We start from the raw sequence: 24,632 nt of genomic DNA on the forward strand, positions 1-24,632 counted from the left end.
AAGAGTAAGGCTGCGGGACACAGAATTTTTTTCAGTACCTCAAAAGCTACTGCATGGAATAAATCCATGACCTCTGCTGTATTGCTCTCTGTTTCTGGAGTTGTTCGCAACAACTTGCCTTCTGTCAAGTGAACCCACAAAAATGTTTCATTCAGCCTGAGAGTTGGAGGTATTAGGCATAAAGAAGATAGATCTGTCACCTCCTGACCAGCGAGCAAGGTGGTACTGTCAAGAGCAGCAGACAGCAAAAGGAGAAAGATGGCTGAGAATGGTTTGGATGTCAAGTTTAAGTCGCTGGCATAACATTCAGGAGCCATCGGTAAACCCAGATCCTAGGGCAAGATTCAGTCCTTCCTCCAGCAAGCTGAAAAACCTTGGCAATTGATTACACAAGAGAAGCCAAATTCCAAAGCCAGCTGGTAAGCAGAACTACACCCAATACACTAGCAATATTAATCGATGTGATGGTAGGAAATGAAACTCTGGAAGTGGTGGGGGAAGAAAGAAACACAAGAGAGGCTGTGCCTGGGACATACACTGGTCATGGGAAGTTAAGAAAAGTGGCACAGCAAAGCAACATTTGAAAACTACAGTATGCCTATTCAGAAGAAAGCATTACTTTTCAGCAAGTTTCAAGCCTTTGCCCCAGGTGATCTCAGTCCTATTTGTCTCTTTGGTCCACTCGTGCACAGAGTGCAGTTTTCTTCTGCCAGATCATTAGTTGTAACGACATGTTCAACCAAACAGCGCTCACTGCAATACCCTACCAGATGTCATCAAAAAATGACGAGGTTGCTTGCCATTTACCCACACCCCTTGTTTACAACTAGTCAGTCCACTTCCAGTCCTTGCTTGCCCACGCACGTACCCTTTCCAGGACAGGGAGTCCTTGTACAAAACCCTTTAGGGATGCTACCACGCCCAGCATGTTCACCTGAACCATGGCTGCAAGCCCAGAATGCCTGGTGCTCTCAGGGAGCGTTGCTCTGATTCCCATCTACAGTCGATTTAAGTCCCATGGGAGTATTTTACACCTCCCAAGGAACCCCCATCTTCCCAACAACACTAAATCCAAACTGTCTGTATTTTCAGAAATAAGGAACCCCTTGGAATTCAGCCACATGCTCCTGGGTCACCACCTCCCTAACGCTGACTCTCACCGGCTTTGCCCTTCCCCAGCTGACACAGTTCCTCCCGGGCCCTCCTGAGCTCTCCAGGCCGAGGGCCTCTCCCGCAGCCGAGCGCAGCCGAGCAGAGCCGGGCCGGGCCGGGACAGGCGGTCGCTACAGATCCCCGGTACGCCGGAGCAGCGCCCACCGCCCGCTCCCGCAGGGCAGCGGCACTGTGAGGGGCGGCGACACACTGGGAGGGGGAGGCGGCGGGGCCTTCCCTCGCCACCGCCCTCACAGGCGCCGGCGGCGGCTGCACCACCCTTCTCGAAGCCGCCCGCCGCCGCCGCCACGCGCTCCGCCGTCCCCACGTGACGCCCGCCCCGCTTCTCCATTGGCCGCCGGAGAGACGCGTAACGGCCGCCGTACCCGGAAAAGGAAGGGACGGGGCGGGGAGCGCCTGGCGGGCGCGCGTGGGCAGCGGCGGAAGGGTCTGGCGGCGCGGCCCGGCGGCGGCCGAGCGAGGTAACACCCCACCTTCCCCCCCCCCCCTTCCTCCTCCTCCACCACCACCGCGGCGGCGGGCAGGTCGCGGGGCCGGTGACTGCGGAGCGGGCCGGGCCGCTGGAACCGCCGCCGGGTGAGGCGGGGCCGGGCGCTGCCTAGCTGCGGGGCTGTGCCCCTCCCCGCCCCCGGCGTGCGCTGGCAACCCGCGGGGAGCGGTTACACGCGGCCCGGGGAGCGGCGGCGGCGCCGCCCCTCCCGGCCTGTGCCCGCTGGGGGCCGTGGGGAGCTCCTTGGCTGTCGTGGGGAGCGCGGGTCTCCGGGGGCACCGCCTCCTCCTCCCCCCCCGTGCCGTTTGCGGCGGGGACCGTGAGCACCGGCGCTGCCGCGGGTGCCGGCGGTGGTGTTGGGCTCCCAAGGCTGAAGAGAATCTTGTGAGAGCTGTGAAGTTCTCCGTGTTGTGTTGTGTTCCCTGCGCCTCCCTGGAAAAGGGCTGAGGCGGCTCTGACATCGTTCTGCACGTGGCCTAAACATTAGTTAATTCCCAGCCTTGCTAGAGTGCCTTAGGGAATATTTATGCTCCACAGCAGCGGTCAGCCTGCGGAGTGAAAGGAGTTGTACGACAGCAGTGTTAAAACGCACACAGAATGTGACAGCATCTAAAACTTTTTTTTTTTTTATGGCGTGCTCAAAACTCAGCCCGCTGGTTTGCCGAGACCTCTGGCAAATCCAGCGATGGAAGGTTGGGAATTATGTTTTTTAAGCAGGAACATATAATTTTTACTACTTATTCCGTGCTAAGAGTGAAATCATAAGGCTTCTTTTAAGCATAAGAAAAAGCCTAACCTAGACCCCAGTTGGCACACCTTTGAGGATGGGCTTATTGTTTAGCTTGTGTTAGAAAACTGACTCAGGCCAAGCTAAACAAAGGTATACTTATACCTGTGGGGTGTGTATGGCCAGTGACCTCCCTGTAGTATGCAGCTTCATCCGTTGCCTGAGGCCATGCATCTGGGAAAAATCCTGAATGTGTAAGCAACTTAAATCGCTCTTTTACTGCATCCATACTTTGATCGGGTTTTGTTTTGATTTGTTATGTGTTTCTTTTGTTTAAGCAAATTAATGAACATCTATTATAGAGGAAGCTGTGATCAGTTTTATGCAAACTGTTAAAATTTTCTTTTTCTAGATTTTAACTGCTAGAAAGAAACTGTGATGGAGACTGCTGTACCAGTCACTCTCCTTGTATCGTTTTCCATACTACTGTGTGAAAGTTATCACGGAGTGGAGACAGCTACTGTTGTGCATACATCAGAGAGAACTTTTCCAGAAAAGGCAGCTGGTGTTAATATTGACTTGGCAGTATTAATACAGAGGTATCACCTTCAAGAACTTTTTCATCGTTACGGAGAAAACAACTCTCTGTCGATTGAAGGGTTTAGAAAACTACTCCAGAACATAGGTATAGATAAAATTAAAAGGATTAAAATAGATCATGACCATGATCATGACCATGATCATCACCTTCATCATAATCACATTTCGCTGAGTAGAAACTCAGAGAAGACTGTTTGTCCAAACCATGAATCTGATGCTAACAAAGACCACAGGAACAGTCACTCAAAGGAGTCTCATAAAGTAGAGAATGTGGAACATCATCAGAACTTTGTACGCAGCAAGAACACCATTAATGAAATAACAGCCTCTATCATCACTGCTCCCACAGATGGCCACTCTGAATTACAGAATGTGCAACCTGGGGAAGTCAAGCTGGTTGCTCGTTTAGGTCTGACCAGCTCTAATGCTGTTAATGCCACAGGTGGCAGCAACGCAAGCTGGCTTGCTAACAGCAAAGCAAATGAATCTCATGCTTCCCCAAAGGAATCGGAAAGAGGAAGTTACCTGTATTATAAACTGAAAAACCAAAATACCCAAGAGGTGAGACTGATTCTGTTGTATTCCTGGGAATCCAGATCCACCAGGAATGTTGTTATGGCTTATTTGTTAGGTGTTCATCATTTAACTGGGTGCAAGCTTTGTGGTGTAACAATACTCATAGCAAAACACAAACAACTTTCCTTGAAACTTAACATTTTGAAGGAATGTCATGTTATGTTCACAAGCTTGGGAAAACATGTATGCAATCTAGTTACTCTTAATTTTTCCTAAAAAGAAACATGTACTTATATTAAGTATAAGCATATGTTTAATTCTGCATATTTATTATTTATATAGTATTTAAAAATACTGCTAAAAATGAAAAACACTTAGCATTAGTCAGGGCAGAAGTACTACTGTTGTTTAAACCCAGCAAAACTCTAGGTTGTACAGTGGGGAGATCTTCCCTGGAGGAAGTGTATGCAGAACACCTCTGTGCAAGACTTTCCACAGTAATCACTTCTATAAAAAAGTATTTAACCTTGTTACTACTTCTTTATATGGCATCTAAAACTGAATGAAAAGTGCTTTGCTGTTTCTATTTGCACAGCAAAGCACGTGACCCCTTTGTACTGAGAATGTTTGATAATTATGCATCACCTAGCCAGATTCCCAGACTAGCTTTCTGGACCAGAAGGGATGTGGAGGTACAGTTCTTACTAAATTGGTTTGTTACCCATTTTTAATTACTGTTGATGTAACTTTTCATGTGGTACAACTGCATTTCTGTTGAAGTTGGATGTGCAGTCCTCTTGAGATATATCGCCTATTTTGGTTCTGGTTAATCTTTAACACATGTGTCTTTCCACAGTGCTCCAGTGCATCAAAACTGATGCAGTCCCATGGAATAGGCACTCAGGTGTTGTTGACTGCTACAGAATTCAGTTATCTCTGTCCAGCTCTTATTAATCAGATCGATGGTAAATACTGCATAGTCCATGCAACTAGTGAAAAAGCTGAAACTCCTCCAAAAAGTTACTCTCTGCAAATAGGTAGGTTTTTGGGTTTGTTTTTTTAACATGGAATAAAAGCTTATTGGAAGCCTGTGTGTGTTGGTAATAAACTTGAGAAACGTATTTCAAAGCTGGAAGAAACTTGTAGTTTTCTTTTGGTACTTGACCATGCCTAGGTAGAAGTCTTTATTGCATACCATTTGTTAACATCTAATTAATCAAATGATCAGGAGTGTTTGATAACAATGTTAAGCAAACAAAATCTCATACAACTGTTACTTATTGTTACTTTTCTCTTTTTTTTACCAGCTTGGATCGGTGGCTTTATATCCATCTCTGTCATCAGTTTTCTTTCCTTATTGGGTGTTATATTGGTACCGCTTATGAATCGTGTATTTTTCAAATTTCTTCTAAGTTTTCTTGTGGCATTGGCTGTGGGGACTTTGAGTGGAGATGCTTTCTTACATCTCCTTCCACATGTAAGTATTAATTACTGTTTCATTATCTCAAAGCAGAGAATTTGACATCTGTCTGTCCTTCTTAGTGATAATTTTAATCCCTACTAATACTTATTTGGTGAGTCATTTCTCAGCCTTGTAGGTTATTTGATGGAATCGTTTTCCATTTGGAACTGTTAGTGTCATTCATTTCACAGTCCTTAGAGTGAACTTCATGCTGTTATCTCTCAATCTATTCCCTGTTCTTAGTCATACATACTGTCAAATCACCCAGTGTTCCTTGCATGCAAGAATTTTGTATAAATGTTTTTAGTCACTTACTGCAATGCTGTCTATTTTCTTTTTCCAGTGTAATGAACTTTATAGATAGTGGAAATCACTCACTGCACACTTTAAAAGTGGAGTAGATAATCCGCTATTTTCTGTTATCAGCCATTTATGTTGACTGCTTATCTGTTGTAATTTTCATCAGGATCAAACATTTCAGAGGTACTGGGAAAACATTAATTGATAGACTTTGGAGTTACATATTGTGGTTATGTAATATGGACACTGAAATTGGAATACGATTGCTAAATTTCTACCTTTCTTGAAGCTCTTAAACGGACATTCCTCCATCCTGCTTCCCCCTGCTCCCCAAAGATAATTTGTTCCATCTTTCAGATAAGATGAGTGAAAACAACTGCAGATGCTGTGGTGGCTTCTGATTCCTGCCTGTAATTCATTAGGTGGTGGTTCTTCCTTTCAGTTAATTTTTTTTGCTATGTGAGGTTGTGTAAATGTAAACATGTGAGGTGTACTAGAAGTTTTTTGATAGAGAATGTATCAATAGCCAGTGAGGAGGGGAAGAATTTTGGATGGAAATTTCTGCTAAATTTCTTGCATAAAAAGGCATTTGATGTCTATGAGCCATCTTAGATGGGAGAGTAATTGGTGTGCTGCCTGTGACTACCACTTAAAATGAAGTTTCCTTGACAGTGTCAGGAATTTCTGTGGGAGCGGTTGCACATCTTGTATTGAGCAGTCTACGTGTAGCCTCAGTGAGAGGGTAAATACCAAGGCCTACTCTCAATCCTTGCAATGTTTCTTACTATCAAAAGATTTCTTTTTAACTGTTGAAATTTGTATCCAGATCTTTTACCCCATGAAAATTGTCAAGTCTGGACTCCAGATTTGAGGCAAAGAATGTGAAGAATACTTTCTATGTTTCTTACAGGTTCTTTTGAGTATAATGACTTTCCCCATTTGGTTCTCCCCTTAGTCTCATGGAAACCATCACCATCACCACGAAAAACCTCTGCTTGAACAAAACAAAGGCTCTACGTTCAAACACCTTGTTTTTCAAAGTACAGAGGAGAGTGCTTACCTGGATTCTACATGGAAGGGACTTACAGCACTTGGAGGCTTATATTTCATGTTTCTAGTGGAGCATTTGATCACTTTAATAAAGCAGTTTAAAGACAAAAAGAAAAAGGTAGAGATACTATTATTTTGAAGCTATATTGTATTGCATGACCATTTTGTGAATACAAACTTTTGAGTATCATATCTGTCTGAATTTAATAGTGATTGGCTTGATTAATGTTATAATTTAATTTATAGAAGTGACGCATTATACTTTTAAACTACATAACTCTTTTGTGTGGTCCTGTTATGGAAGAGCGCTGAACTGTTTCCTTAACCAGAGACATAGTACAGGCTTGACACTATAGTGAATTGTTTAATAAGCAGCAATCCAATTGCACACTTTGTTTTAGCAGAGTGATTTAAGAAGTTACTGTTCACTGTTGACTTCCTTCTGACATCTCAAGGCAATTTGTATAACTATCTAAACTGTTCTTATTGTTTTACTTCTCATACTGGATGAAATAAGATGGCCTCATACAGTTATTGTACTCCGGTTGAGGGGGGCACTTACACAAAATGGTAAGGGTGGCAGTAAGTTCTTACATAACTGAGCATCCAGCTACACTGTAGAAAGTGACTGCATCAGATAGCGTTCTGTTTGGAACTACAGTCTGCCAAGCCCCTTGTTTCTTCCCCTTCTCTCCTCCCAAAAAGAGCAATATGGCTTTCAGATTGCTGTTTATGTGGAAGGTAAATAATAACTGAATTTTGGCAGGTCATAGATGTTGGTAACTCACCAATTATTGGTGGCTGAGTTCTTTAAAGACTAGTGTAGCCAGGAGTAAACAATGATGTAGAAGTTGACTCAGTAAAAAGATATGGTGAAAGCTGGTGATATCCTAAGCTTTGCTTAAAGAATGTTAGTAAACTACTAATTATTTGGCCTACAAATCAGTTTACTTTGAAGCTACCCCAATGACTGATAATCTCTGTTTAGTTTTATTGTTAAATTGGTCATTGAGGCAGCAGTCTCAGAGCAGATGCCATGTAAGCTCTTTAACTTGCGTCACAGGAGGTTGTGTTAGTGTGGCTTATACTGAAGCTAAACTAACTGCAAGCAACAGGATTGCTTTCTCCATTTCTAGTTAACTTATTTGCCAGGAGAGGACATGAAGAGCTCCAAGCAAAGCAGGTATTTTCTATGTCCTCTCAGCCACTGGGAATAGATTTCCCGTTAGTCTAGTTATGCTGTTCTAGATACCAAGTCACTGATCATAAATTGTTGTGATACAGACATGAGTGAGCAATGATTACAGATTTTTGGTTTTGCTTCAGTACACTAGAAAACATATACTGACATTACAATGGAAAGGAATTAGCAGAATAACTTTTATTCAGTATTTGATATGTTTTGCTTCTCAGATAAACCCCTCTGCTTTTCCACATGTAAAAACGACGGATATTTACGCATGTGGGGTGTTGTTGGGTTTTTTCTTCCTATGGAGCCTGAGGAACCTTTGCTGTTTTACTGTACTTAGCTGAGTTTCTAATGTTCCTCTTCGTCACTCTTTATATGGCTTCCATGTTGTACTCTTTCTGTGGAGGCTGCATAAATATTGTGAATATAATGTTGCTCATGTATATCCTGAAAAATAAGTAAAATATTCGTAACTACAGTATTTTCTTTTGGAATAAGAAAAAAAATGAAGATGATGGAGAAAGTAAGAAGTTTTCAGCAAATGAAGAAAAGTTAGATACAGATGATCGTAAGTCTCAGTAATATTGCACAGTTGTTATTTTGCAGCAGTACTGTTTAAAAACCACCTGATTGATGGTAGCTCATAGATCTGTTTTACTGTAGGCTGGATTTCTGCTTACTTGAATTCTTTTCAAAACAAAACCTGTCTGCACAGATATGTAGAGGACTAGCTCTGCTGGTCTATGCTTTCCTTTAAAAAGGATCGATGGGTTGGAAGTAGCGAATTCACAGTTTTGAGATATTAAGCTGTTAATTCTGGATTTAACAGCAGAAGTTGAAGTCATTTGGTGAAGCTCTTCTGGCTATGCCTGTTGCAACTACAGCTGTACCTACTGGCTTCTACACTTCTCTTTAAACTATTAGATCTGAAGTGCGTGATCCATTATTTAGATTTCTGTTTATCTTAAGTCTGGATTTTGTTAGTTTGAGTATTTATTTATAAGGTCAATAATCTAAAATCCTAGAGTTTACTTGATTTGGACTGTATTTGATTTGGACCAGTATTTGGACTGCAAATGATATTGTGTCCCCAAGATCATGCTGTAAGCCAAAACACACTTCATTAAATATTGTTAGTCCTTGTAGCTAAAAAAGGCATTCCGTTTCTCAGAATAATTCAGAATAATTTTATAGCTAATGAAAGAGTTGTTGGTAATGCAGGAAAAAAGTGTATTTTTTGGAAAAAATTAGCAAGTTTTAGGAGTTAGTTAAAATAACTAACCTTAGTGTGACACTAATGTTTATATGGGGATGCTTCATGGTCTGCATTGATGACTTTTATTTTTGATTGTTTATTTTTCAGGTGTTCACACTTAAGGTCCTGTGCTTATATGAAATACAGGAGTTTCCAAAATTATCTGTAGCATAATCCTCTTCTACATTCTTATTCTTCATCCCTAAGAGGAATAAATGACATATGCTATCCAGACACTTCATCTTTCTGAAACAATTGAACTAACAGCCTTCATGCTGTGAAACTGGGACACAGAGCCTTGTGCTGTTGTGTCTAAATTGCACCAGGTCTTAGACTAAAAGATGGATACTCCTCTTAGGAGGCATTTGTGACCATAACATAGGGACTGCTTCAGTAGGAGGGGATAGAAACTAAAAGTATGTCTTATTTTGAACTATTGCGAATAATTTTGGAGATCTGATTAAAAAAGAATGATTTGTGGAAACCCTTGGGGAAAAAGCTTCTGGAACAAAAAACCGGGGTATCAGTCTCAACCCTGACTTATTAGTTTCCTCCTTACTGCATCACTTATTCAACTTGTGTATTGTATCTTTGTTTCCTAGGTGATTTAAAAAATGTTTAATATTATACCCTGGGTTTTTATAACAGGGCCTGAGGGCTATCTGGGGACAGACTCTCAAGATCCATCGCCCTTCATTTCTCAGCAGCCAATTGTACAAGAAGAAGAAGAAGTAATGATAGCTCATTCTCGTCAAGAGGAGGTTGACAATGAATATGTGTCCAGGGGCTGTAGAAACAAATGTCATTCTCACTTACACGATACACTAGGACAGACAGATCATCTCAGTCATCATCACCATGACTACCATCATATTCTGCATCACCATCATCATCAGAACCATCATCCCCACAGTCACAGTCAGCGCTACTCACGTGAAGAACTGAAGGATGCAGGGATAGCAACTCTGGCATGGATGGTGATTATGGGAGATGGACTACACAATTTTAGTGATGGCCTAGCAATTGGTAAGTGCTGGCTTGGACACTGCACCTTTGTTGTATGTGAGGACAGAGAATTCTTCTTGCTGTCACTTATCTCTTTATTAGGAACATAATAAGTGGAGGATTTCTGAAGCCTAAACTACTATCTGATAGCAGCTTCAAATGAATAAGAAAAATCAGTTTAACAACCTGGATATTGGTGACAAATGAAAAAGCTGTGTCCTCACAACTATGTTTCTTTAGGAAATCTGTAAACTTTGCTTTATTTCGTACTTTCAGCAAAGTTAGAGCTAACATTTTTCAAGACTAAAGCTAGGCTTATAAAACAATATTTAGGATTTAGAGCTGACTTTATGTCAAAGACTGCAAGTGCTCAGCAGTTCTTAAAAACCTTTAAATCCAAGCTTGTCGTTTTGATCACATATAAATTAACTGGTTTTCACTTCAGTCAGGCCACTAGTATCATTGGCGGCTTTAATTCTTTTTGCCTTCCATCTTTACTTCTTACATAGCAAGGTCAGGTTCTGTACTTTGCACATCTGGCTTTGCCTGTACTGGTTACACATCATGTATAAGTTTCCCCAGAGCGTTGGTTAGTAAGGAGATGGCGTCGTGGTTTCAGTCTGCTTTAGTCTGAAGATTACCCCAATGAATTGGGCAATGTATATATGTGTGATTTTTTTTTTTTTTTTTTTGCTGTGGGAGGTAGGCGTGCATTCATTTTACTGTAAAATGAATTTGGTCCAAGGCGTTATGTTCTCTAAGGTGCTTTTACAATTACTGCACAGCAGTCCTATCATATCCAGATTCTCAGGTTTTACTGTCTGCTAAAGAGCAGCACTGCAGTTCTTCCTAGTGCTTGTACTAACCTTCCAGAGAAGGTCTGTGATGCTTTTTTATATCATAGGAATGTGAGAGTAGGGGAATAATTAATAGGACATCAGTTAGCTATTACCTGTCAGAAATAGAATTCATGGAGAAGATACCAGTAAAGCCACTGTATGTTGCCTCTGTGTGCAGGACTTTGGACTGAGTGTATCTATCAATTATGGGAGTGTAGCATACATAGATTCCTTCAGATGCTCAGTGTGCTGTACTCAGTCTCAAAACAGGCTCAGTCTCTCTTCTTGAAAAAGTACTTAAAAAAAATATTTTCTTAAACAGTAGTCATACTCTACTCAAACTTATTCTTTAAGTGTAATAGTTCACTTTTAAAATTTAAATGTAAACAGTTACTTTACATGTAAACAGAACATTTATCTTGTTTATGTCCCTAGTTTTCCCTTACATGTTGTAGTTCAGTCTTTTTTGACAATGCTTCAGTTGAAAATACTACTTTATCACAAAAATAACAGACTGAATATTATATTTTGGTCTTCTGGCTGAGAGAGATGAGGTTTGGGAACTTCATTTTTTTTCTAGAAGGAGAGCTAGACCACAGGTATTTTAAATTTAAAAGGTTAAAGTAAGCTAGAGAAAGTGAAGTAAAACCAGTAATCTTCAGTTCTTATGCTAGTCTTTTGGAATCTTGACTTCAGTATTTAAGACTTATCTTTACAGGTATTGGATTAATTTTCAGCTTGTATAGCATACTGGGGTCAGTTCAGCAGTATCAGTCTTTCTGTAAATTTTACTGTAGAAACAAGTTCATTCTTGTTTGAGGAGAAAACCCAGTAATTATTTTCTCACAACAGTATTTGCAGTTGTTCAGATTCAGTCAATTCAAAGTATAATGTGAAAAGACACTTTCTGATTTAATCTAATTTTTGATGAAAGTTGAAGCATGGAATATAACTTTCTGAGCAGATCAGTAGTGAAAATGTGGCTGAAAGAGGAGGATTTGCATACAAATGACATACAGAATCAATTACCTCTTAGCATTAGGAAGACTTGGGAAAAAGCTATGACTTCATAGTTATGAAAGGAAAAGTGTGAGGAAGGCTAATAAAAGCTATTTCTCTCACTTGTTCAGTAAGCCTTTAGAAGTCCTGCTGTGTAGCAATGGAAATGTGACTTTCCTTCAGTTCTGGATGTAGCTTAAAGGATTATGGAAAAAATCGTTTTGATGATGTGAAAACGCCAGTACTACTTGTATAGTATTTTACCTGTATTGAAATGAAGATATGAATGCTTCTGTGAGGGTAACTTTAGCCAGAGTAACCCTTCACTTAAGCTCATTTATTTCATGGCATTTGTTATTCATAACTTGCATCAGTTACTTTTTTCCTCAAATGTGATGTGCTAATTATGTAGGAATAAGATTTAAAAGTGCTTATTTTTCTGTTAAAGTATGGAACAGTTGCATCTGAATTTGTACAGAATGATCTTCTGCGATTTGAACTTTTCTGTGTAGCTTCAACTAAATAACTAAAATGCCAAATACTATTTTTACATTAATCTTGCACATATATTTTTTCTTTCTTTTTTGAGAAGTGATATCTTAAAAGTTTATTTTAAGATACCATGACACTATTAAATCAACCTCTTGAGAGGGGGTAATACCAGATATATTAATGTAGTCTTCAATTACTTAATGTTTCAAGACATCTTTTAACAGTGAAAAATAGATATTCCTGTTATTTAAGCTTGTACTTCGGTTGCTATGTATCTGTGCAGTGTACAGCTGTATCTGCCACCTAAGTACTTTGCAAAGCAGTTACGTTTTGTTTGACTTGCCTTTGTGGTCCCAAAATTAAATTTACTGGATTCTTATATTTTTAGGTTTTCTCTAATAAGTGGTAAGACTGAGAATACATTGTATAGAGATAGTAATACAGAGGAACCTGTAGAGGAGTATTTAGGATGCAGGCATGGGAGAAGCTAATTACCTTTTACCTTCCTCTATTTTTTTTTCTAGTTTTCTCAAACTGAAGCCTGATTGAATGCTGATGAATTGTCCTGTCTTAGTAGCAGATGACTGTAGCTGTCCTGTCTGCCTCTATCTGACTCCGAAACTATAAAGCAATGTTTGGAGGTGGCAGAAACAGACTGATACCTAGAAAAGATTGATAGTGTTCACTAATAACCTTTTGCTAGTCAAGCAGCACTGTCACTTACCTGTTAATTACTGTGTAGATTACTATGACCAAGTGTCTTAGAGTGCAATGGAAAATACTCCTGCTGTGAGGTCTCAAGTCAAAAAAGTTTTTGTCTTGCATGCTGTGCACCTCTGAATTCGACTTCACAAATAGTCTAGAAATGGGTGACCTCTAGAGGTCATCTAGTTGAAGGCTTTGCTTGAAATAGCTCTTGAGAACACTAGGTTGGGTCAGTCATGGTTTTCCACACCAAGCCTTGAAAACCTTCACAGGTGGGGAGATTCTGCCGCATCTGTGGCTGACCTCTACTAGGTTGTGCTCCTGTTTTCTTAATAAGGGAAGTTTTAGCTGTGTCCAGCCCAAAGCTTCCAAAGTTTGATTTGCAGCTTCTCCCCTTGTTGTGTCATCTGTCCTGACCTCTGATCATCTTGTCAGCCTCTGTTAAATTAAGAGTATTCAGGTCCATCTTGAACTGTCCAAAGTGGACAGAGAATCCAGCAACAGCCTCACCAGTACATAGCAGAGGAGTATATGAACTTGGTATACTGGCCACCTTCTAAAACTATGCAGTTTGTGGTTCACTGGACTTGCAGTGAAAGCATGCTGTTGGCTTGTACTCTACTTGTCCATCATAATCCTCACATCCTTTTTAGGAAGGCTATTTCAGCCAGCCAGTTCCTACCTTGTACTAATGCATGAGGCTTTTCTCTCCCATGTTCAGAACTTCCCACTTTTCCTTTTTGAATGTAGTAAGATTTCTGTTGGCCTGATCTTCAAGTTTACCATGGTCTGTCTTGTCTAACACTCTAGTGCTTGATGTGTTAACTTAGACCTTATTTACTCCCCCCTGCTCCTCAACTTTTGTGTCATCTGCATATTTGCTGATGGTGCAGTTGGTTTCATTCAGATCATTAGTGAAGATATGGAAGAAAATGGGTCACAGTATTTGTCCTGGTGAACTCTTATTTGTTCCTAGCCAGGCATCAAGCCCTGTTAGTCCAGCAGTCCAGCCAGTGTGCAGTCATCTAACTGTCAAGCCCGTATTTCCTCTGCTTACAGATGAGACTGCTGTAGGAGATAGTGTCAGAAATCCTACTAAAGTCAAGTTCTGTTATATTCACTGCTGTTGCCATCTCTATAGTCAGTAATTTCCTCAAGCTGAGTCAAGCATTTGGAGAGGAAACTGAAGAGGATATTTAACATGATCTTTCCAGGAACTGTGGTGAGGCTGACTGTACCCTGAATCCTGTTCTTTGCTTTAAAGATGGGAATGATGTTATCCTTTTCCTGGAGTTCCACTGGGGCCTTCTATAGATATGGTTTTCCATAGATGATAGACTGCAGCCTTGCAGCATCATCAGTCAGTTCTGTCAGTGCCCTTGGGTGAGTCCCATCCCAAGATGCATCTGAGCATTTCCAGCTTTTCCTAAGCATCTCCAAAACTATTTCTTTTCTGCTGTTCACTGTCCCTTTCTTTCTGGAATGGTGCCGGGATCAGGCTTTGTCTGTGAAGATTGAGGTGAAGGTGGTGCTGCTGCTTCAGCCTTTTTTTATGTCTACGGCTTGGTTCCTTTCCCCATACATCAACAGACCGAAAATTTTCCTGAATATTTTTCCTCAACTAACATTCCTGTAGAACTGTTTCTTGTTATCCTTGGTGTCTTATTAGTCTTGGCTCTAGCTGGGGTTTGGTCTTCCTCATTTTTATTTCATTGCTTTTTATCTTCCCTGTTGCCAGTCTTTGTTTCTATTTCCTGTGTGCCTCCTTTTTGAGTCTTAATTCATTAAGACACACTCTGCTTAGCTGGCATGTTTTCTGTTGGAAGTCCTAGTGTTCTTGCACAAACAGGGTAGTTCATTTGTGCACTCTGTTAAACATGCTTTACAAATCAGCCACCTCTTGGGCATTTTGTCCCCTTTGATTCTCAGGGTATTTTCTTCTGCAATTCTTAAGTTAGTCTGCTTCATTAAAATCTAGTCTTAATTTGCTCCTTCCTTTCCCAGCCTCCTTCTGTATCCTCAACTACCTCATGCACACTGGAGTTCAAGACGCCTTCTTTCTGTACTTGCCATCAGTTCTTCCTTCTTTTTGAGCAGCAGATCAAGTAGAATTCTAATCCTGGCTGGCTCTTCTATCATTTGTATTGGGAAACCATTGCCCACACAAACATCCTGGATTGTGTGCCCAGTGCTGTTACCTTCACAGCTGAAAACTCATGTGAATAGTGATGTCTTGTGTGGTTGTTCACAGGTAGCCTTATCCACCACCTTTTCTTGGTGGGGTGATTTCTAACTGTTCCTGGTGTTATTCTGATTGTGACCAGGAGACTCGATAGGCACAAGGAACCACTTTCATATGTAGTTTTATACTGGAGCTCTTTGCAGTCAAGGAACTCCTTTATGTAGATAGCCCAAAACATAATGTGACTTGTATTCTGTCTTTTTTAGGCAGTCTACCTATCTGTGATGGGCCAAATGAGCTTTTCTGATATCTCCACAGCATCATCAGGGCAGGCTCTGGACAAGCAATGGACTGCCCTGGGCAGTAGTTCTGGTCAGCAGATCTGCCTCTGCCCTCTATCCTGCATGGGAGGGAATCTCCTATCACTAAAAACCTTTCCCTTCTTTTTGTGTTGCTGGCCCTAATATGATGTGCTGAAGGAACATTCTGGGCTAGGCAGAACTCATTTATCTTCTCACTGTTGTTGGGGTCGTGACCATGTTTTTTAGATTAGCAGCTGCAAGTGGGGTTGGAGTATTCTTCCTGTTGTCAGGCTTCACTATTTCAAATCTTACCCATCTGGGAATTCTTGTTTCCTGTTCCAGTGTTACTTTTGGTGCTGCCTTCCTCTTTAGTCTGAAGGGGCTTGGGCTTTTGCCTCTGTAGAACCTCTTAAGACCCTTTCAATCCCTTGTCCATTATCCCTCATCTGGAGATGCCTGCTCACTGCTTTTTGCATCTCCTTCACTGGGTGCCACAGCATGCATCCCAGAGGTAAAACTGCTGCAGTTGTCACCATAGGGAGAAGCATCAGTCATTCCTTGCAGCTGAAGACCTGGATAGCTGTCCCTCAGAAGTTACATCTGGGTAGAGGCTGCTGGAGTACTGGGGGTGGCAACCCCAGCAGAGAGGGGATTGTCTCCTGTGGCCTCATAGCCGTTGTATCTCTTCCTCTGTGAGCAGTACTCCTGGGTCCCTTCGCATGCCAACTACGGTGACGTGGCCTCCTGCCTCTTAGGCGCCTTATTGGCAGCGCCTTGTTTGCTGGCACGCTTCTGGTAGCAGCTGAAGAGGAAGCTGGATGTGGCTCTGCTGCATCCCTCTGTGAGACTCCCCAGGCAGGCGGGGACCTCCCGTGCTGTGTGAGAGCTGTGGTTCAGCCCTGCTGCCCGCTGCTTCCTCCTGAGCTGCTGTCAAGTAAGAAAAATAGCAAGCAACAGGAGTGGAGAAAACAAGAAAAATGAGGACTGTTGAACTAGTTTAAGGTGTTTTAGTGAGTTTTTTTTCCTCCACTTAAAGTACAATAGTTTACTTCATGAATTCTAGGCTGCTTGTACATATCTTTCCCTGCTGATTTCATGTGACTATATAGCCTCTTTAATGTTGAACTGGCTTCTCTTCCAGTGCCTGGCTCTCAGACAGTTGAGCTGCCTTCTTTCCTTGTATCTTTAAAAAAGTGTCTCTTCTGACAGTATTTCCATTTATTGCATTTTTTGTTGCTGAAAGGTATTTGGCTTAATTCAGAAATAAGATAGTGAAGTTTGGTTTTATGTTGCTGCTGATTTAGAAATTTCTGAATCCTAAACAACTGTTCAGTTAAAGTTTAAATGCTTCCACAAGCATAAGAAAAATTTGAGTGAAACTAATGTGTCCTAATCTGATACAAGCATATGCAACAGTGCTTCTATAATTGATGTCTGAATATGTACTAATGTTTTTTTCCTGTATTTTCATAGGAGCAGCCTTTACTGAAGGGCTCTCTAGTGGTTTAAGCACTTCTGTGGCTGTGTTTTGCCATGAATTACCTCATGAGCTAGGTAAGACTCCAGTACTTCCATATGCTGCAGGTGTAGGTACTTACAGGTGCACTTTGGAGAATTATAAGTTTTTTTATTCTGTGGCACAGTAAAATTTGGTCAGAAAACTTAATCTGTGTCAGATTATCTACTTAATATTTTTAATTTTTAAAGACATTTCTTAATTGAATTAATCTTCCTTTTAAAAATCTAAATATTTCAGCTACTTTATGTAAAACTCAATGGTTCTTGCAGTTACTTACAACTTGTTCTGTATAGTACGGTTTTTATTCTCCTTAGCAACATAAGTTATGAATTGCAGGAGAATGCATGTTAGAATCTGTTTTTCTCACATCTCTGTTTAATTTTATTCATGTGTTTGTGCTGTTAAAAGGAAGGTCACAATTCATCAAACTCCTGCATAGCTTTTGCTGCTTTTTCATTAAGTCTTGCAAAGAACTGCTGTAGCTCTAAATTTAAATTTGGAACTATTTAGAAATCTTTCCTAGAAATAGTTTGTCTTTCAAGCTCAAGTGATTTAAATTCATGACCATAACTTCTCATGGGAATGAACATGTCTTATGTTGTGAGTTTAGTGTTTGGCCCTTTTTTGCAGGGCAGCTTGTGAGAACAGGACGTAGCTGCTTACTTTAATTTGGAATGAAGCTGATCTTTTCAATTGTCAAATCATCTTGAATGTGCAATTGGTATTTCTTTCTTAGCTGTCATGGCCACAGTCATACTTGGTATATGGAATGAAGTAATTTTTTCAGTTTGCTTGTATTTTTTTAAGGTTTTCATTCCCTAGAAAGTAGAAGGTTTGACTTCATTTAATGGAACTTGTAAACCTCTTTGTGTATGCATTGAACTATTTATTAAACAGTCTGATATATTTGTCTGTTTGAAAAATAGTGTCAAACCAGAAATACATTACCCTGGAGAAAACATACCTGGTTTCATGACATAGGAGGAATTGAGTCTTGTTCATCTTAATATAAATTCTACGGGAATTGTGGAACTTGAATTACTTATGTACTAAATGTCCTTAGTACAAATATACAAAATTAATGTTATGAATCTCAATTTTAGATTCAAATGTTTTTGTTGGTTTTGGAAGCAAGTAAAATCTTTCAAAATTTAAATCATACTTTTTAAATCAGCACAAAACTTGACAGAGATACCCTCATTAGGAGAAGACATGAAGTGGCATAGGGATATTGAAACAAATGGGATTAGCTGGGGATAAAATTGGATCATTCTTTTGTTAATGCTAAACAATGTTTATAACATACCAGTTCATCTTCATTGCAATATCATGTGGGAAAACCTGTTGTTAACAAATTACTCAGCTTTGAAGATTGCTTTCATTTAGTTTTAACTGGAGATAACTTACATTTTTATATAGAATCCATTTTATTTCCAAATAATAAGCTTATATTATCTTACTCTAGTTTAGATCTAATTTGTATAAACAAAAAAAAATTCTATTCTGAATTATGGAAAACCTGTTCCTGGCTGGTAGTCTGCCATTCCTTCAAGTAAAAATAAGACGTTAAGGATAGTTTACAGAAATTAAGACATTATTCCTAAATTTATGAAACAGACTTAAAGTACAAGGAGTATTTACAGGGTAATAAATGGAATCATCGCCACTGCTTTATGCAGTCAAGTGTGAATATTTTATTTTAGAAACTTCTTTAGAATGCACATGCAGATCAGGTACTACAGTATTTTAGTGTTGGTTTAAATGCAAACTGCACTAAAAGCTGGTTCTTCCAACTTAGAATTTTAAGGTTATAAACTTACCGTGTTTGTTGCTGTGTTGTTCTTCATGTGCACTTTTTAATTTTCTATCTCCTGATGATTTCTGATTGTATGAAGGAAAAAATAAGGCAGACAGCAGCATAAAAATAATATGCTAATCTTGTAAGGAAGAAAACTCGTGAATACTGCAGTAGTTACCTGAAGATGAAAACTTGTTTTTTCCATGTTGTAGGAGATTTTGCCGTACTTCTAAAAGCTGGTATGACTGTCAAGCAAGCTGTGCTTTATAATGCTCTGTCAGCTATGCTGGCCTATCTTGGAATGGCAACTGGGATTCTTATAGGTCATTATGCAGACAATGTTTCAATGTGGATATTTGCACTTACTGCTGGCTTGTTCATGTATGTGGCTCTTGTGGATATGGTAAGTGGGTAGACCTACTTGAATTTTATATAATATAGTTTAAGAATTAATGCTAATTATACTTTTGATCTCAAATTCTTCCATCTCTTCTCCCTCACTTAGATTTTTCTGTGCTTTAATGTGTTGATGAGTATGTGGTGTAACTGCTCAGTTAAATGTTCAGGAAGATTGCTTTTATTTAGATTACTGTAGGAACAGAGATTTTTCTCCCTTAGTTGTTAAACAGAGGCAGTTAACAGCAGAAGTAAAGTAAAAAATTTGCTTCTGACAGTATGGCAGATATCCAGTAAGACTGCAAGTTGCACACTACTGGCACCAAAAAAATGTGCTTCAGCTCTTGCATTAAATCATTACTGCTGCTTGGGATGAAGACAGAAAACCTGTACTCTACCTCGGAAGTATGTTTGTACAGAAGTACGAAGTATTTGGTGGATGTTTGTGAAAACTTAACTATCTTAATAAAATTCTTGGTGTAGCTTGATTGAGTTGGTAAATAATCATATCCCGAGTAAATGGCTGTCTTAAGACATCAGCATAATTATTATTAAAACAGTGATTAGAACACTACATATTGTCTCTAAATATGAAAACAGACTGATAATGTTCATGTTGAGTGACACCTAATTCAGTATTAATGCAGTTAGCAGGAAAGACCAGAGGAGTAAGACTCTGCTACTTTATGCCTCATGTTTGAAGAATGGGGTTTGAAGTAGCTGTTTATTTTGAAGCCATTTAACACTTTCTTGTTTGTTTAGGTGCCTGAAATGCTCCACAATGATGCCAGTGATCATGGATGTAGCCGCTGGGGATATTTTCTGTTACAGAATGCTGGGATTCTATTGGGTTTTGGGATAATGCTGCTTATCTCCGTATTTGAACATAAGATTGTGTTCAGCATAAACCTGTAATCCTGGTTGCCAGGAAGAGCGCTTGGTGTTAAATTATAAGTGGTAGGTTTTTTCTATTAAATTCCTTAATGGAGAGGTACATTTGATATAGACTAGATATTTTATTGGTGTGCTTTGTGTCCCTCTCTCCCTTCTCTCCCTTGATAGAAATGAAAACTGTAAGTTGGGCTTTTTTCCTTAGGATTTAGCATTGCATACGGTACTGTGAAAAGTTGTACTTAGTGAAACATGGTGAAAGTGCCAAATCTATTAAAGGATGTTGTCTGGGGGTGTGAGGGTTGGTTTTTTAGTAAATTTATTTACTGTATGTAATTATATGTAACTTTTTTTTACTTTGGTTTTGCTGGTTTAAAGAAATAAAATGACAGTGGTTTTTATTTTAGCACAATCAAAATCAGTAGATACAAAGCAGAATGAGCAGTGTTAAACCAGAAAAAGATGTGTAATAGGTAGCATGTGATTATATTGGTAGAAACTCATCTTCTGCATCCATAGAGTGACAGATCAGTCCACTCCATCCTTTTTATGTGAGTCTTCTTTCAATAGCCTGTGGATTTTTTGTCTTACTCCAGTTGGTTTCTACTCCAAACAAATTCTTGTGAAATATTGTTTTAAATGCTTGCACCAAATGTTTTACTTGTTTCTTCCCTTCTGATGTGAGTTGCTCTTCACAGATTTCTCAAATGAGTAACAAAAGTATAGCTATTAGATTGTAAAAGCATAGCTCTGGCTCTAATATATGTGAATTCCATCAAAAAGACTTCTAATGTAGTGCTATATCCCACTTACGCTGCCTGAAATGGAAAAGGTGTATTAAAGTCTGCTTGCTATGAAGGGGAGGAGTGCTACAGGCTGAGACAGTAATTTACTACAAAAGCTTCCTTAAAGTGTTGATTTACTCTGGGAAATGAGCTGAGTGGGAGAGCTGACTACTTCTATTTCAGTGTGATTGCACACAAACCTGTGCTTGCAAAACAGTTACATTCTTTGCAACAACTAAAGCTGAGAATTCCAAAATAGCAAGATTTCTTTGACAGCATATATGGGGAAGCAGGATGTTAAGGATAATTGTAAATGTACACGTAAGTATGTAGCTTGAGCTTACAGTTTTAATATTTTAACCACCCTGAAACTAACAGAAGGAAGGAGGATGAAAAAGATAATGGCAGAATAAATCAACTCTGCATTCACAAGGAAGGTGAATGTTAAGCACTTCCGTATAAATAAGTAACAGAATTATGCTATATTAACTAGCGAGCTTTAAAAATTCCAGAAGTATAACAATTAGAACTTAATGATTCAGGTTTACCACTATTTCAAATCATCAGCTGAATAAAATCTTGAAGAGGAAAAGAGGAAGTATTTGATAATGCTATGTATGATAGTATCTGTGTTTGATAATACTAGGTTAAAACAGTCTGGCATATCTTTGTCATATGATGAAAGCCAAAACCACTGTCAGCTCAGAAATAGATGTTTGGAATGAATTGAGAGGTTTTGGAGTTTTGTTTTACTAGTTAAGAAATGGGGATTGCAGGACTTTCTGCAGTCAGTGGAATATTAGCTTTGCCTCTTCAGTCTTCCCTCAGGTTGACAAGATTGAGATTTAATCTTTGTCACACAAGTGATGAAATCCTGTTCCTTGCCTCCTTTGAAGTCAGGGGCTAGAGAAACGCATGCTTCCTTCAGCTCTGCTGATGCATCCTGAGCACTACACGGTGGTGGGGTGTTAGCAGCTCCCCAAGATCTGCACGTGTTCATACATGTATCTCTTTGCTTGGTGAACAGTTCTTCGTAGAGAAGAACAGTCTTCTGTCTGGAAGCACTCACTTTCTTCCCCCTGCAACTTAACTTTCCATCACTAGAAGCTATTCTGGGTGCTGGGCTTTCATCTCTAACAAGAACACTGACAAAATATAGGTGCATTCCCTCCCTTAATCAAGCACTTTACATTTTGTGTGTCTTTTATTCTACGTTACTGCATTTTGGTTAAGCTGCTGAACTTTTTGTTAGAAGCATACCTCTGAACAGAAGAGTCATGCCATGGTACTGTAGCAGTCTGGTACAATTTTTTATAGCATCTCCTTGATCATCCATCCTGTGCTCTTTTTACTGTTTTATTGTAGCAAACATTCAAGTGTTCCCAAGGTTGTATTAGTAATATCTGTAAGTACAATGAAAAATGGATACATATCTACCACTTGCTTCTGTATCCTCCATGCTCTTCAAGTGTTTGCTTATTTGAACTCTGAAGAGAAAGTAACGTATTCCTTCAGTCTAAACTCTTACAATACTTCTGCCCTTACCTGTGCTATGTTCATTGCTTGACTTTGCTGTAGCTAAACTCTGCCAAAAACCTGCCTGCTGATCTTCATCTTTTCTTTGCTACCTCTAGTGATTGAATACTTTGGCTTATGGAAGGCTGTTTTGTTTCTGACATGTGCATATCACTGCTTGCTTCTTTAGCAAAACAAATAAGTTCAAAACAGCCATGCTGACACATACATATGCACTAAACCTGTCAAAACAGAGTTTTCTATGCCTTGACTACTGCATTTTCCTATACCGACTTAGCAGTCCTACCTCATTCCAGATCTCTCAATGTGTCTGCTTTTCCTCTGGACGTCTCTTCCTGATGTCTGTATTGCAGTTGAACCACCCTTTGGAGTGATCTGATTTGACTCTGACCTGTTTAAATGAGTCTCACCTTTGCTAGGGGTGATGGTGCTGGTCACTGTTGGAGCTGCTGTGCCTCAGTTCATGCTCCTGTGCTCCTCCTCACAAGCAAGATTCATTCCTGGGCAAAAAATTCAGTGAGACTTCTCCCCTCCTTCCCTCCAGGCTTCCCATCACAGCTCTGTTCTGCTGAAATGCAGTGTCTGAGGTGCAACCTCACTGCATCCTGGTGGCTTTTGTAGGGCTTGGGCACGGTGTTTACAAGTGGTCTGGTAAACCACCATGAACTTGGTGTGCTTCAGCCTGTGTGTCTTTTGCCTTCTGTCTTACACCCTCAGCTGTTACAGAAATGGGACATGCTCCATCTCTTTGGTCATGGGGGATTTCAGACTTGGATGAGCTCAATTGACTTTGTTTTTTTACTAGTGGTTTCTGTTAGCCTACAACCGTAATAGCTGCTTGTTCAGCTGGGCTTTTCCATGTGCTGGAGATGACATAGGAAGTAACCATGTAGCCTAATGTTGCCTAAGATTTTAAGATCTATAACTAAATTGTGGAGATCTACACGTGTCAGTGTTTCCAGTGGGTTCTTGTCTGGCTTTTGATGCAATCAACTGATACTAAAAATATCTGTGTATCAAAACACATTGCTAATGTAACAACATGAAAAATAAATTGCCTTTTAGAATGTGGGCAGAAATGCCTCAGTAAGCTAGGCACAAACATGTTCTGCCCATTCAGTGCTCTTTAATCCTTGTGAAATGTCCATGATTGACAGCTCTCCAAACTAGTAGTTCAGCAGACTGTAGACTGAAACCTGCTGTAGGTTTGTACCAGCAAGATGACAAAAGTTTGTGTGGTTTTGTTTTGGTGTGTTTTTTTTTTTTTCCCTTGGTCAGCATTATAAAGTAGAATCTGCATCTGTTGCAGTGTACTTGCATTGAAAATCCTCATGGTTTGACAAACTGATGGGGCAGAGCCTATAAGCAGCATTTTATTTTTATGCATGTATTTTTCTGCAGCAGTGTAACATGCCTGGCTATTCCAGCTGATAAATGGAAGTGTCTCTGTTTTGTGTATTTTATAAGCTGTTTAGTGTCTGCACTAAATGCAGGTAAACAGAATAGGCAATCAATGCTGGAATCAGTTTGATTTTTTTTTTTGGTAACATGTTCTTCTAAGGGTTTTGGCCTGTAACTGTACAGTAAAGGTGTGTGTAGTTACTGTGTGCAGTGAGAGTCAAAACAAAGGTGTGGAAGGTCTCAACCTGCCCAGCCCGTGGAGTTCAGGTACTGGTACAGTTTCTCTGCTCTTTTGTGGCCAGGGCACACAGAAGGATGCCAAATGTGGTGTGAGAGCACAGCTCGATTATGTAAAATACAGTCAAGGCTAAAATGGGATTCACAGTGGCTCTACTGCTGCCTCAACTGAGAGACCAGCATAATTGAAATGTCTGTGGGAAAAACTGGGTTGTTTTGTTTGCCACATGCAAGAAACAAAAGATGTTTTCATGCAGTGTTTTTTTATTTAAAATACTTTTTGGTGCATATGTGATTACTATAGCTATTATTGTATTGCTTTGTGCTAGAGAAAATAAACCACTGAACCAAATGCTTGTTTTTGAGTGTTTTCCTTGCTTATGTAGTTATGGCCAGTTACATCTTTTATTTACCTTTTCAGGGGAAAATAATAATTGAATATGTAAGGAAATATAATTTTACAACTTAAAAAGGACTGCCTTCTACTGGAGGTGGGGTGGGGGTTTGATTTTGCTGTAGAACTGCTCTGGCCTTCTGTGTGCCTCTTCTCTCCCTCCCTCCTGGTCCTGGTGCTACCTACAATAAAGACAAGTTCAGAGAGGAGACACTGCTTTACTCTGCACAGGGTGCTAGGTCCAAAGCATCCAGAAATCAAGCACACCACACAAGAACCTCAAAGTATAACACTCCCAACTACATGATTATGTATTTACTACCATTATTGGTTGCTTATCATCCCTATCCCTCACTGATTAGTAACTTACTTGTTGCAGTTTAAAGTTA

At 39.9% G+C, this 24,632-nt stretch overlaps 1 protein-coding gene across 1 annotated transcript; it reads left to right on the forward strand.

Annotated features, from left to right (window-relative positions):
• The first annotated feature begins 1,559 nt into the window (after positions 1-1,559).
• On the forward strand, positions 1,560-24,191 carry SLC39A6 (solute carrier family 39 member 6). The gene is made up of 10 exons (XM_074899372.1): positions 1,560-1,634; positions 2,803-3,551; positions 4,363-4,543; positions 4,814-4,983; positions 6,224-6,436; positions 8,006-8,075; positions 9,411-9,788; positions 16,760-16,840; positions 18,816-19,006; positions 19,762-24,191. Exons 2-10 carry the CDS (start codon positions 2,829-2,831, stop codon positions 19,912-19,914), a joined length of 2,160 nt encoding a protein of 719 aa, XP_074755473.1. The 5' UTR covers positions 1,560-1,634; positions 2,803-2,828; the 3' UTR covers positions 19,915-24,191.
• Positions 24,192-24,632: the final 441 nt, after the last annotated feature.

Source organism: Athene noctua, chromosome 2 (genome assembly GCF_965140245.1).
Source record: "Athene noctua chromosome 2, bAthNoc1.hap1.1, whole genome shotgun sequence".
Taxonomy (NCBI): Eukaryota; Metazoa; Chordata; class Aves; order Strigiformes; family Strigidae; genus Athene; species Athene noctua.

Bases quoted from the DNA above. Each gene is read 5' to 3' on its own strand.
- SLC39A6 (XM_074899372.1), top strand. From the start codon at position 2,829: ATGGAGACTGCTGTACCAGTCACTCTCCTTGTATCGTTTTCCATACTA. The intron at 6,437-8,005 runs GTAGAGATACTA...TTTTGGAATAAG, and splicing joins TTAAAGACAAAAAGAAAAAG to AAAAAAAATGAAGATGATGG. The intron at 16,841-18,815 runs GTAAGACTCCAG...TCCATGTTGTAG, and splicing joins TGAATTACCTCATGAGCTAG to GAGATTTTGCCGTACTTCTA.